The following is a 14,117-nucleotide window of genomic DNA, read 5'->3' as shown; positions in this document are numbered from 1 at the left end:
GCAGAGGTGTGTATCTTTTAAACCAGATATTATGGACACTTCAACATAGACATACTGTACGAGCTGAAATTTTCGCGTACAGATATTTTCGCAAATTGCAACTTGGAGGACATTTTCGCATGTTGTTAATTTCGCAGTTGCAAGGGTCTAACTGTACTTAGCTATTCAGGCATTGTCATTTTCGCAGTTCAAAGGCAATTCGCGAAATTCGTGAAAATAAAACCACTGCGAAAATTTCAGCTCATACAGTACGCAGCGGAGTTAAAGAGTTGAATTGTGAATGGAATAACTGAAAAGAGATTGAATATTTTTCTTTTTTTCAATCAACAAAAACCACATCAAAATGTTGTTAACAAGCGCATGTCAAATATGAATTTTAGTACATCTCTGATTTTAAAGAATGTTTACATTCATGAGCCTAATATTCTTTTTTTTTTGCGTACTTAAGATGAAGTTAACTATGTTGATAATTTGTTGCAGAATGTATTTTAGAGGAAGTTACGTTTTCCATAAAAGTTGACCCTTGACCCAACCATGAGCACTACCCTTCACCACCACTCCCCCCCCCCCCCCCCCCCAACACACACACACACACTAAAACAACTTTTTGAGATTCCTGTATGTGTCTATGTAGGTTTGCGGTTATAAGTGTGTGTCTTTAGTGTCTGTGTGTGTCTTTAGTGTCTGCATGTTTATCTGTGTAAATTATTCTGTTGAATTATGTTCAACTTTCATTGACTCTAGTTACATGTTTGGAAGTGTTTAAAACCATATTATTTATAAACCTCTAGTCTGACCTGCCTTGCTCTCACAAAATCATGACTTGCAGGCTCAACTTGTGTGTATTTTCTTAACATGTGTAGCTCACGATGTCAATGGTGTGAGTTGAGAAAACCCTACACGACAGTTATCTCTTGAAAAGATACATATCCAAAGTTGTATTGATAGTAATCCAACAGATTTTCCTTTCATTGTTATATTGGCATAATTTTCAGTGGGTTGTGTTTTTATAGTTTGTCCTCTACATACATGAGAATGTAATTTCATTTGTATTAAAACTGGACTGTGCTAGGCAGAACTGACTGATGCGGCATTCCCTGTATACACAACATATAAATGTATACTACATGTGGCAGGTGAATATTCTGTGATTTCTGATCACATGCTAGGGTACATATGAAAATCAGAAAGTAAACTATTCATTGGAATTGGAATATACCTTTATCGTTTCTCTACATTGTATATATTCAAGATGTCTTCCACTGAACTGAAAATTCTGTTTGTCATGTAATGTCCTATTTGGACCTTGAATAAAATGTTAAAATGTTCAGTATGTGTATTCAGTATACATGTATATGCTTTTTTAGTGAGCGAGGATGTGTGAGTGCATGTGTGTGTGCGTTTGTGTATTAATCGTATTGCAGGTCTGCAATTATACACTCCACAACAACACCTACTCACTAATTAATTATAGTCGAATACACTGTATAGAAAAACGAGACATCAGGCACTCCGGGCGTACATTGTAGATTGGATGGTTTCATTGGATGCTCTGCATCGAGGTGAGTTGTCTGAGCAAGTCGCTCATGATGAAATTGTAACACACTCTGTCTTTTCACACAAAGAGCAATTGGTATTTATGCATGTACAGGAGGTGACTCACCTCTCTGGTATCAGACAGTGAAACAAGTGGTCAGTGTTGACAAGCTGTTTTGAGATTACTTATGGAACGGCCCTTGTATAGTGTGAGATTGTACAGAGCTAACACGCCCAACGCCTCATCCTTCAGGCGATAGATGGCATGGAATCCTGTGAACGGCCTGGTCCCACCTGTGTGACAAATTGAAGCGGAGGCCTCCTTTCTTGTTGTATGCGGGTCTTTCCATTTGTACCCAGATGGTTTCCTTATTTATCACCCCTTTTAAACCATTTGGATTATCTATCCAAAATGATCGCCTGAAAGAATGTTTGCTTGAGTTAATGTGTGTGTAGACTGCTGAGTCTGGGATACTACTAATATCAGAAAGGCTTGGCCTTTGATCTTGATTCATGTGAGCTTGCAGTGATTGTTAGTCTCCCCCACATACAACTTGTTGCAGTCCTCTGGGGAACATTGAATAGGGCTGTAGACCAAGTTCCTCTGCTTTTCTTTTGGGACTTGGTCGTTTACAACTTCCAATTTCTGTCTGAAGGTGAAGAGAGGTTCGAAAGCAATGATGATGCCCTGTTTCTTGAATAATCTCTTGATCCTGTCTCAGGGATCATACACACACCGGAAGGGCCATTCCATCAACAGGAATGTCATTTGTCAAAAGAAGCCAATTAATAATTGGTGTAATGTTACTACAGGCGAGTTTATTTTCTTTTTTTTTTAATTCAAATATTATCGATCATGTACTTCAACTGAATGAATGAGAAAAATGTGCATTTCTCTCTCTCTCTCTCCCTATATATATATATATATATATATATATATATATATATATATATATGTATATATATATATATATATACATACATACACACACACAACACACACACATATTATTTTTATGTGAATCTACATTGTTTAACACTTGAGAAGCCAGCTTAAAGAGATACTACATGCTTACTACATGTAAAGGAGACCATAGGCCCTTTATATGTGTCTCCTTTTCATTTTCAACTGTTTATTATATCCCATTCAATCCATGCTTTACTGCTGACACAGTTTCCGTAGTTTCACCCTAAAGCTGTATCCAGAGTTGTTATGTATGTATGTATGTATAATATATATATATATATATATATATATATAGAGAGAGAGAGAGAGAGAGAGAGAGAGAGAGAGAGTGCGAGAAGAAGAGCATTCATGGACGTAGCTAGTGATCGACGTGTTGTGTTGATCAGCTATGTCCACAAATGCTCTTCTCCTATTGTTGTGTGTATGTGAATGTATATATACATATATATATATATGTATATATGTATACATATACATATTTTGTATATATAATATATATATACAGGGCTCGACACTAACGGTGGCCCGGTGGCCCGGGGCCACCAAAAATGAAAGTCGGGCCACCAAATTTCAAAAAAGGGCAAATTTGGTGGCCCGCCTCGGGCCACCAAAATTTTTTGAAAAGTATGTCAATAAATTCGTAACTTTTTGCGCCGGAAATTAGCAGTTAAATTTGTTTAAAGGATGGATGAAAAGGACTGAATGAGAACCTGAGAGTGAGTGTTGCAAGTTTGTTGAAGTTTATTTATGAGTAGATATGTCCAACTTCTAATTCTTACTAACATAAAACTTAAATATTTGACTCATTTTTTTAAAAAAAAAAGGACTTTTAATGTTTTTTATTGTTTTTTTCGGGACACCAAATTTTTCTCTCGGGCCTCCAAAAATTTGAAATTTAGGATTTTGGTGGCCCCATCGGGCTACCAAACAAAAAAGTTAGTGTCGAGCCATGATATATATATATATATATATATATATATATATATATATATATATATACATATATATGTATATTATTTTCACTTTATCTAAACAACTTTTTGTCATTGTCTCGGAGTTACCCTGGCCTGGATTCTCTTTCGTCAGCTATGAATGAAACTTGTTCTACTGGAGAAGAGAATGTTTTTATCAATTCACATAACTTTATGCAGATGATACAACTTGTTGGCTGAAAATACATAAATACCATTAATACTACTATAAGACTAAGATAATTATTTTCCCGTGGGAAAGTTAGAACAGCTCTCATAAACCATCCATTTCGAGGATGGTGGAAATAGTGTCTGCAATTATTTATGTCTACTAAGGAACAATGTTCAATTATGATAATTGAAAGCTATAAATTATGATAATTGAAAGCTATAAGCTATGATATGAAAGCTATAAACAAACAAGTATCCCAAGCCTTAAGAGCATGGTTCTTGATGAAGAGGTATTACCTCTTCTTCTTCCGACTGATGTAAGACTAAGAGCTATTCGAATATTCTTTTTTTTTTTTATCATGCCCATATTGCTCTACAGCAGAGAAACTTGGGGTTTTGAAGATCGACCTCACCCAGATTGAAACTTTCTTTTATGGATATTGTAAGGAACTGCTTGGATTGCATAAACACGCTTCAAATTGCTTGGTTAATGGTGAAATGGGTAAATATAAGTTTGAAAAGCCTGTGACCCTTTGGATACTACTGTTTTGGTTTAGGCTTGTTCACATCAGTAGTATTTCAAAGGTAGCACATTATATTAATTTCCAGTAATTATGTTTTATCTGTGAGGTAAGAAAATTCAATGCAGTGGGTCATTAGAATGAAAAAGATACTTGACAACCTAGGTCTCATGAAAACTTGGAACAACTGGGCATCAAATCTCAATCTAGCTGGCTTCAAAAGTTTAGTTAGCACCAAATTAAATGACATAAACAAGAGTGGCATATTGTAGTGATGTAGAATCAATCGAATTTTCAAGTAGGAGATCTATTGAGAAAATTTTCCAGCATTTGAATGATTCACAGATGAATATTTTTATGGAAATTCTGTTGCGCTAATCACAAATAATATTGCTAATATTGGTTCGAAAGATCAAATTCCTAGAAATGAAAGATTCTGTACCCATTGCAATGAGGATAAGATTGTTGATGAATTTCATTATGATTTTATACCTTGACAATTTTCAATGCAGCCTCTTTAATGAACAGCAAAAGAAATGCTTTAAAAAAAAAGTATTACTGAAAATACCCCAATACAATGAAGATGGATCAATTGAAGAGTTTGTTCGCAAAAACTGATAAGTCCATATTTGCCAAATGGAGATATTTGCGATTAAAGGTCAAGAAAAATACAGAGAATAATGAAAGAAAATTGCTTCTTTTGACCATAACTTCAAAAATGTACCTTTTTCTGTAGTGACCAATATATCCTTTAAAAGGTATTATTTTGTACTTTATGACAGAGACCGTACTTAAAAATCTTTAAAAATGGACTTATCGGTTTTTGTGGAGAAACTCTTCAATTATTAAATTGTGAAAAGAAAACATTCCTTTCTGATTTAACCAAGTTTTGTAGTTATATTATAAAGACACATGTTTAGTAGATTATCTATTTCGTCCTTTCATTTATAGTTATTACATAATAACTTTTGATAGGCTTTGCCTTCTTTGCAATGAATTGGTAACCTAACTGTTTATCTTTCTCACTCCCCCTCTTTTTCTCTCGATTTTTCTCTCCTTTGTTTTTCGTTCACTATTATCACGTATAAAATTTATTGCTGTACATAATATTTTTCATCCCATCAATTGTATTTCACTCTTGTTTACTCTCCTACAGATAGTTAAGTAATTTGAAACTCGGTTTATGATTATTGTTGAATTGATAATGTGAAATAATACCTTTTTTCATTAATGTGAAATAATACCTTTCTTTTATTAATGTGAAATATGTTTTTACATCGGACTCTGATACCCAAAAACATGTTGTTGTTTTTTTTTTAGTGTCTTTTCCCACCTTTTTGATTGAGTATAAACTTTCAAACTTTTAAAAACTCACTACCAGACTTTCTAGAATAACGTGTTATTAAATACGTGACAGCGCCACCTTCAGTTGAAACTCTATCGAGACGAAAGTTGCTTTGCTTTGCTTGTCATCATCACGGGTCATCACGCTATCGCCTGGCACCAAGTGCAACCCTTCATCGGAGCCTATCCAGTGGCCGCGCGCCGCTCCACTCCTCCGCCTGAGCTGCTACTTCGATAGTAGACGTGCATCGTGCAGTGGTGCATGGTGGGTTGTTATGGTTGCGATAGCATGATCCAGGTTTCTTCACAGGCAGGACAGGTGTGGTATCATACTGTAGATTAATTTCTTGCTAATCCTGACGCTTTACTATGTTTTTAGCAAAGCGTCAGAAAACGGGACAAACGCATTTGGCAAGTTTAATGTCGAGAAAATTATGTTGATATGATCTGTTGATTCCCTGACATGCATTCTTGCATTCGATTGCCACACTTGACACTGTTTTGTCACTTGCATTGCATTGACCATTATTACGTTGGCACATCTAATATTACTAGATCTATATTATTAGGGCCTATTGGGAGTATTAACGCTTAACGTTAACGCTAGATCCGTCAGAAATTCACAAGAACAGACAGTCTTACATACAGTAGTCTAGAGCTTTACATTCTTGGCAATGGTGCATTTTACTGCATGCACTAGCTAGACATAGACACTAGATCTATATTTTATTCATGATGCAGATTCATTTCTGTGAGATGTTTGTCAATTTTATGAACTTTTTTTTTTTTTTTTTTTTTTAAAACCATAACCCGATTATAGGGACATGGTTTCTCATTTCTGGTACTGTGGTAGCTATGTTAACGGTCTTCTACAAAGCAATAAACAACCAAATTGCAGTACCTATATACCACATTACCTCAAACAGAGACAAAGAACAACACGAAGCAGCCAACATCAACGTTTTATGAGAACCGGCTCTACCTTGGATGCCTACAAATACAGTTTTTTCCCAAGGACAATCAGAGACTGGGATAGGCTTCCTCAACACATCATTGAACTGCCCTCTGTTGAGCAGTTCAAGAGAGCCACAGAAGCCAATTAAGCATGGCAGAGATTTTTTACTTGCACAAGCACAAAGCACAAATGGCATCCACTGTCTGAAGCACCACACCACAAACCCTCATCCAGTTGCTGAACAGGCTTTGATGAGAAGCACCATAGAAGTAGAAGTAGAAGTTAAGCCTAAGTTAACGTATGAGTGTATCTGTACTAGCCGTAGGCCCTACTGTAAAGTGAGGAATGTTCGCGTGCATTTTAATTTTTCGAATTTTGTGAGTGCCAACATTCGTGAAATTAAAATTCACGCAAAAGTTCTTGCCTATATGCGCAATATGCATTGGATGCCAGTGGCAATTTGCAAATTTCTTACTATGTATGAGATGAAGGGCCGTCAGCACCAATTTGCCAAATTATCATGCAGCGAATATATGTGAGCCTGTATCACAAAACAAAAAGTCGCACCCCTTGATTTTTACGTGAGGACTCAAGAAAGGTGAAATGGGTCAGCTTTCCCAATCTTGAGTTTTTCATATTTTCTGAAAGAGCTACCGGTATCTTTCTTCTACATTGTTCTTTTTTAGTTTGGGATTGTAACATGAATAGGAAAGTGTGTTTTCCACAGTTTTTCTACAACCCCTTTTTTGGGGGAGAGTAGTACTAGAATGATAATGTATGATTCGGTATTTAGAGGTCCCTTTTCATTTCTTGAAATCCTTTGTACACTCTTCACTTTCAAGTCTAATAACTTTTGAAAGGAATGCTACTGCTTTGAAAGTTAGCTTGAATTAGAACAGAATGTGTTAATAGAGCATGCTAAATTTCAGCATAATCTGATAATCCCTTCATTGTTGTTGATCTGGTGGTTGACATCCTGTGTTTTGTCCCTTTCATCACACATCTTGACTTGAACATGGCTTAGCATCAACTTTGCGCAGAACGTTATTAACGATTGTAATGGATTTAGATAGTCTCTAATTAGCCGCTTACCAACAATACCGACCATGACTTGTGGACTACTGTATAGGGTCTACATTTTCTCCAATTTACTAGCTGATGTATCTGAATGTTAGACTTTATTTTCTCCTTGTTTTCATTGTCATTTTTTTTTTAATCAGGGCTGTTACAATTAATAAATAAGATTATTTATAATTTCATGCCAGAATTTAGACTTCATTTCTTTAATTGTGTCAAGTACATTTGTGTGGGTTTATCATGACATTTTTATTGACAAATTACGAAAGGGAATAGGTATATCTACCATAGTTTATTTTTCAGCTAGTCTACTTACTGTGTTAAAGCATTTTGTCTCTAAAAACAAACAACAAATTGTATGAAAGTACATTTTGTTCTAATGTAATACTATGCACTGTAGGTTACATTGTTCAATGGTAATTTATGACTAAAATGTGACAGACCTACATAGTGTACATTCTGTACATTGTAGTTATCATACAGCAGAATTTTGATTGCTTGTATGTTTGCCTTTATTTCCGAATCACATCAAAAAAATCAGTGAAGGGTCTGTCACGCTTAGCCCCTTTTTCAGGTGAACTATGAGGGATCATTATTATTGCTCACACCCAAAACTCTGTCAATTAACTGTCTAAAGGAGGAATTACATAGTGTACCGGTAGTTCCTGCCAAGGTCTCTTCCTAACCTTTTTCCACTGTTTTGTTGACATAACCCGTTCCGTACTGAATTCTTAAATCCCCATAGAATCAATACACAGACCGCTAGGTTCCCGTAAGGAGTGGATTAAGCTCATCCTATTCTACTGCAAAACTTTGCGCATGAAGTTTGCTGAACGTCATTTTTATTATTATTATTTTTTTTACAAATGTCTCTGTTCCATGTTTCTTTTAATGTCAAATGTTATAAAGCTCATCCTATTATACTGCAAGACTGTGTACATGAAGTTTGCTGAACATTATTACATTTGTTCTTTTTAAAAAAAAAAGTTTTTGTCTGTGCCATGTTTCTTTTCATGTCAAATTTCTTTTTATAAATTTCTTTCATCTGGAACAGATACTATGAGAATGTGTTGATGTGGTACCAGGTACACCTTGAAGTGCCTGTAGGAGTCATCCCATGTATTGAAGGGCAGATTGTACTCTGAATGACATCAGTGATGGATCACTACAACACTGACATCCAAACTCCTCTCTTTGGTGAAACGCAGACATGGGTGAGAAATTTGCTTCGTAGGGCCTATACGAAGAACTACTGTCAAACCTGTCTATAGCGGCCACCCAAGGGAGACAAAAAAGTGGCCGTTATAGACAGGTGGTCACTATAGACAGGTTATCCAACTTTGTGTGCATTGCCTACATGTACATATATCAGCGACATCTACAAGTACGGTACTTACATGTACCTGTACAGTTGTATGTGCGTACGTATGCACACTCGTGTTCATGCATTGAATTATGCCGGTGTTTATGAAATTGTTGCATAGTATCATGTGTACAGTCATGAATTATTGTGACTGAGTGAGTGATGAATGCAGCAGTGGCGATCACTAAACGTTGCCAAGAAATGACTGGCACAGCTACAAACCAGAAAAACAAGCCGAGTTATTGGCTCCATCGGGTCTGTGGCCGCTATAGACAGGGTGAAATCTACTGCGCGAAACAAAATTTGTTGCAATTTGCTCATCATAGGGCCTTCATGTTTGCATGTGCCCAGAAGACTTGGTGTAATAGAATTTTTAGCAGGCAATGATTAGCAGACCCTTCCACTCCTGTGTAGAATGAAGGAATCCAAGAAAGTTTGTCATTAGAGATGATCACAACTTTCTCTCTCCCCTCCCTGCCTCCTCCCTGTCTCTTGAGACAAGATGTTTACACCCACTGACCGACAAATAAACTCCCCTCCTCTTTGTCAGCTTACATCACATTTACAAATTCTGGATTCAAAATACTTTGTATTTGACACGTAATATGCACTAACGAGGGGGCTCTCTCGCCTGCCGGTACAGCTTAATGTGTCATGACCATCTGTAAGTCCTAAAATGTTCATGAGTGTATTTGTAGCAACCAAGGGCAATATTAGTTAGTTAAACAGAAGCTACAAATATCTTTTCATTTTGTTGTACATGTTATTGAATTAGATTTTTTTCTGCTTCCCTCTCTCCACCCAACTGCAGGAACGTGTAGTAAATCTCGCCATTGGCATCATCTCCATGGTCATAGTAACGGTAAGTGTGTATCCAGTTGACTACCCAATGCCATGTCATGGGTCAAGTTGAAAATAATTGTGTGTGTGAGTTCAAACTACATCACCTTTGATATGTGCACGTCTTTATGCCTCCGACCCAAATGATAACAGAGGCATTATGTTCGGGGGTCAAGAAATCCAATTCTCGATAAATAGTTGATAAGAACATTTTCTTGGTACCTGGCTCACAAAGTACATGTATGCTGTGTGATGTGTAGCAGCATTGAGTAGCTTTTAGGCAAAACTCCTCAAGGTGAGAGGTCAAGAGTTGCTGAGCATCTGGTAAAAATTGCAGGTTTAGAAATCACAACTTCCATAAGGAATGTCATGATTTGGTTGGAAGGGTAGAAATGTATTTATAGACAATAATTCACCTGAAACAGTGGTGAAAAAGTTAAGATTGAAGTAAACATTCAAATTTCAAGCCATTACTTCAGTGAGGAATTTAAATAGCCACGTCAGTAATGGAAAGAAGCAGTGAGCATCGTATTTCGTGCATGAAAACTCTTCTTTTTGATGCTAACATTTGCAGACCATGTGCAAGATGAACATGTTTTTGTTTTTAGCTCACCTGAGCTGAAGGCTCAAGTGAGCTATTGCGATCGCTCTTCGTCCGGCGTCCGTCGTGCGTCGTGCGTCGTCCGTCGTGCGTCCTAAGTTTCCAATGTTCTCAGGTAAGAGTGTTCAAAAATGCATGGAAGGGGAAATTGCGATACTCAGGTGAGCGCGTGACCCGCGGGTCTCTTGTTATGCATAGTAGTGTCAAGAAGCAGTTGCTTCCTCTGGGGGTCAGTTATTTACATCTTGCTCAGAAGCAAAGCAGTGAAAGGCTACTGTTGCCTTGATATTTGTAGTGTATCTCCAGTGTATTCATGATAGCATGCTAGATTTAAATGCCTAAAGATGAAATTGAATATCTGCAGGTTTTCAGACGTATTTTCTGCATGTCTAGAATATTATTTTTTGCGGTAAACTGAGTGCTTAGAAACACCCGTATTAATCCCCAAGATAAATGTATTGTATTATTAATTATTATTATATCAAAAGCAGGAAAATTTTACACCACTGTATGGATTTGCATACCTGTTATTGATTGCAGTTTTTAACTATACATTTACATGTTCAATGTTCTATTTTTTGGTTTATAATGCAATGAAAGTAGCCCCCAGTTCTTATCCGTCATATTTATCTCTCATATTTGTGTAAATTAGGACAATTCTGTTGAGTTTACGAAGAAAAGTCTTATTTTTAGTCACCTGTGTAATGTTTTTTTTTTTTCTTCCCATGAATAACTCACTGATACATTGGGGATGATAAAATGATGGGCTTAAAGGGGACATTTCTCCTGACATTACATGACTGAATGCAGAAAATATTGGGAGAAAAAAACAACCAAATGTGACCCGCTACAACAAAAAGGTCCTAAAGTCGCGCATGGTCGAAGCCGTGAAAATCGAGTTTGAAGTCAGAGCATTAAAATTAGTCAAAACTTACGATTTTCTGATTTTGATATATTTTTGGAGTCTAACATGTCTTCTATCATCTGTCGAAATTTTGAAGCAAAATGATGACAGGAAAGATTAAAAAATTGCGTTTTTCTGAGCCATGTTTTTTGGCGTTTCAACGAAGCAGAAACTGGTTTGAAAATTTGGATTGAGCGCCACAGATAGGTTCCGCCCCTAACAACGACCAGAGTGATCTCATTGGTCAGTTTGTTGGTTGCTGCTAACCGAAGCGTGAAGCTCGCACACTGCCCAGTCGACTGGTGCGTGCGGGCAGGGTGCGCTATGCTCAGCCGCTTCTCACATCCTGGTCACTGATTGGTTGGTGAGGAGACCGCCGACGCTGATGTGCTTGAATGAACTCTTCGGGGGTTGCTAGGGCTTACCTTCTATTGTCCAGAGGTGAAAACTGACTTGCGTGTCCCTTGATTGCGATTGCGTCGAAAGGAAGACTTTTAGGGCGCTTTTCTCGAAACAGTGATTTTCCAGACGTCTCGACATGCTCTCTTTTAAACATCGATATCTGCGCAGCCGATTATTTTTATAAAATGTGTTATATATCAATTTAAAGCAGAAAGATTAGGGGATTATATCATGCCATTTTCAAATAATCGACCTCACCCGACTCTAGGATCATTTTGTTGTAGCGGGTCACAAATGAAGTTGTAGGAAAATAGGACAATCCATTTAACAGCTATGAATTTCATAAATCTTTGTGTTGCCCAGGCTTAAATGAGAATACCATAACTGTTCATGATGATGACATCACTGCAGGACAAAGATGTAAGGAAAATATAAAGTGGATTCAATAAACTTACTATCTTATGAAAAGTACACATTCGGTTGACTTGTACTAACATACAAGTACGTTGAGGGTAATATCCCCTGCTTTCAGAAGGAGCCGTGTCAGGTATTCTTACATTATGCTAGAAAAATTGGAAAACAAATAACTCCAGCAAAAAACCCACCAAAAACAATTTTCAGGTCTGCAGGAAAATAAACTGTGGTGCGAGATGTGATGCTGGGGGATGTGATACATGGTTTTAAGTGTCATGGCCCATAATGCAAGCCATGGCCAATAATGCAAGTCATGGCTCTGACATTCTGAGCAATATGTGATGTCTTACAGTCTAGGCAGTCAATTGCATCTTTAAAGGGATGGTACAGTATTGGTGGAGATGAAAATTGGGCTTTTGAATTTTTGCGAAATACCAAGAAAACACTTATGAAATAGTACAGAGCATACCATTTTAAGAGGAATTCAAAGTTTATTTGATGAAAATCGGGTTTGGAATGACTGAAACATCCAAAAACAAAGTGAAACAAAGCGATTGTGATAAAAGGTGGGTCCCACACTTTATTAGAATCGCTCTGTTTTGGATATCTCAGCCATTTCGAAACCAATTTTCATCAAATAAACGTTGAATCCCTCATGGAATTACATGCTCTTTCATATTTCACAAGAGGTTTCTTATTATCTCACAAAAAAAATGTTAGAAACCTGAAATTAGGTCTCAACCAAAACTATACAATCCCTTTAACATACGATGTACAATGCAGTGCTGGTATTTCTTCTTTGGATAAGCACTCAACACTGTGAATGACTTGCTATCTTCAACCAGATCACTTTCATCAGTGCTCTAGTCTTCCCAAGCTGGCCGCCACTACCTGTTAACATTCTCTTTGCATGCTGTATCATCTTCGTGTGTGCTGGAAATATTGCACTGGTGAGTCTATGCTTTTTATGTCATTCCTACAAAGCAACATGTTATATACTTAGTAAAGTGAACAGCACAAATTCAATGTAAATTAACAAACTTGGACCTGGGATAATTGTACAGAATGAAAGAGGAAATTCACCCCAAGCGCATGGAGAATGTAATGAGACAACAAATTGTTGTCTCATTACATTCTCAAAAGATTACATTAATTTGTCACTCTGCCTCAATGACTTGGTCAATGTATTGCTACAAAACAACCTTTTGCTGTTTTGTAGCAATACACAGGGGCAGCATGACTGTGTTTTCATCTACTCTCTCTCTCTCTCTCTCTCTCTCTTGAGAGAGAGAGAGAGAGAGTAGATGAACAGATTAGAAATACATAGAAGGCAAAGTTCAACCTGTAGAGAAAAACAGAGGCTGAAAATGGAAGTGGGGGATGGATCAAGAAACAATAAATAAGAGATTACTAAAGAATCATCACAGAGTCATCACTAGTAAGGAATTTGCTGTTTATGAGTTTCTTTCATGTTTCCCACAGATATACTGGTACAGGCAGGGAGATGTGGACCCCAAATTTCGCCTGCTGATATACTACAACACATTCTGCATCATCGTTTTGTGTGTCACAGCCAACCTGTACGTGCATGAAGTGGGCTAAATCTGACGCGAGCCTCTTCGCCTGCAATCTGCAAGTATGGACTGCAAGGAAGGTACCACAGTAGTAGCCAATGAATGGAGATGAGACCAAACTTTTGGAAGACCTTTTAGAGGGTTGATGTTGGATGCTGCATGTATCAGATTACCAAAGCAATCAATGACCACGATCAAACTGAAATCACCTGAATGCTTCCAGTTCTCAAGCTGCAAAGTGATGGGAATCATTTTGTGTAATGTTTTTAGTGAGGATACCCAGGAAGTTTTATCTCATGTAGTAGCATTGTGGCAGTATTAAACAAGGCCTCAATGTATGTTTAGTTCTGACTGATTGCAAGTTGAAACACAATTTACTCAACAGAGGCTTTGTGTATTAGAGCAGCATCAGTCAACTCAACACAAAGACTTTGAAGACTTGAATATTTATATATATATATATTTGTTTTCTTTTTC

General features: G+C 37.1%; 1 protein-coding gene across 1 annotated transcript; it reads left to right on the top strand.

Moving 5' to 3' along the window:
* The first annotated feature begins 8,608 nt into the window (after positions 1-8,608).
* On the top strand, positions 8,609-13,738 carry LOC139733963 (transmembrane protein 243-like). The gene is made up of 4 exons (XM_071644775.1): positions 8,609-8,756; positions 9,717-9,767; positions 12,912-13,016; positions 13,549-13,738. The coding sequence occupies exons 1-4, from the start codon at positions 8,688-8,690 to the stop codon at positions 13,666-13,668; spliced, it is 345 nt and encodes a 114-aa protein (XP_071500876.1). The 5' UTR covers positions 8,609-8,687; the 3' UTR covers positions 13,669-13,738.
* Positions 13,739-14,117: the final 379 nt, after the last annotated feature.

Source organism: Diadema antillarum, unplaced genomic scaffold (assembly GCF_040938485.1).
Source record: "Diadema antillarum isolate AM-2024a unplaced genomic scaffold, OU_Dant_1.0 seq00000507_RagTag, whole genome shotgun sequence".
Lineage (NCBI taxonomy): Eukaryota > Metazoa > Echinodermata > Echinoidea > Diadematoida > Diadematidae > Diadema > Diadema antillarum.
This window is presented reverse-complemented; position numbering and strand designations above follow the sequence as displayed.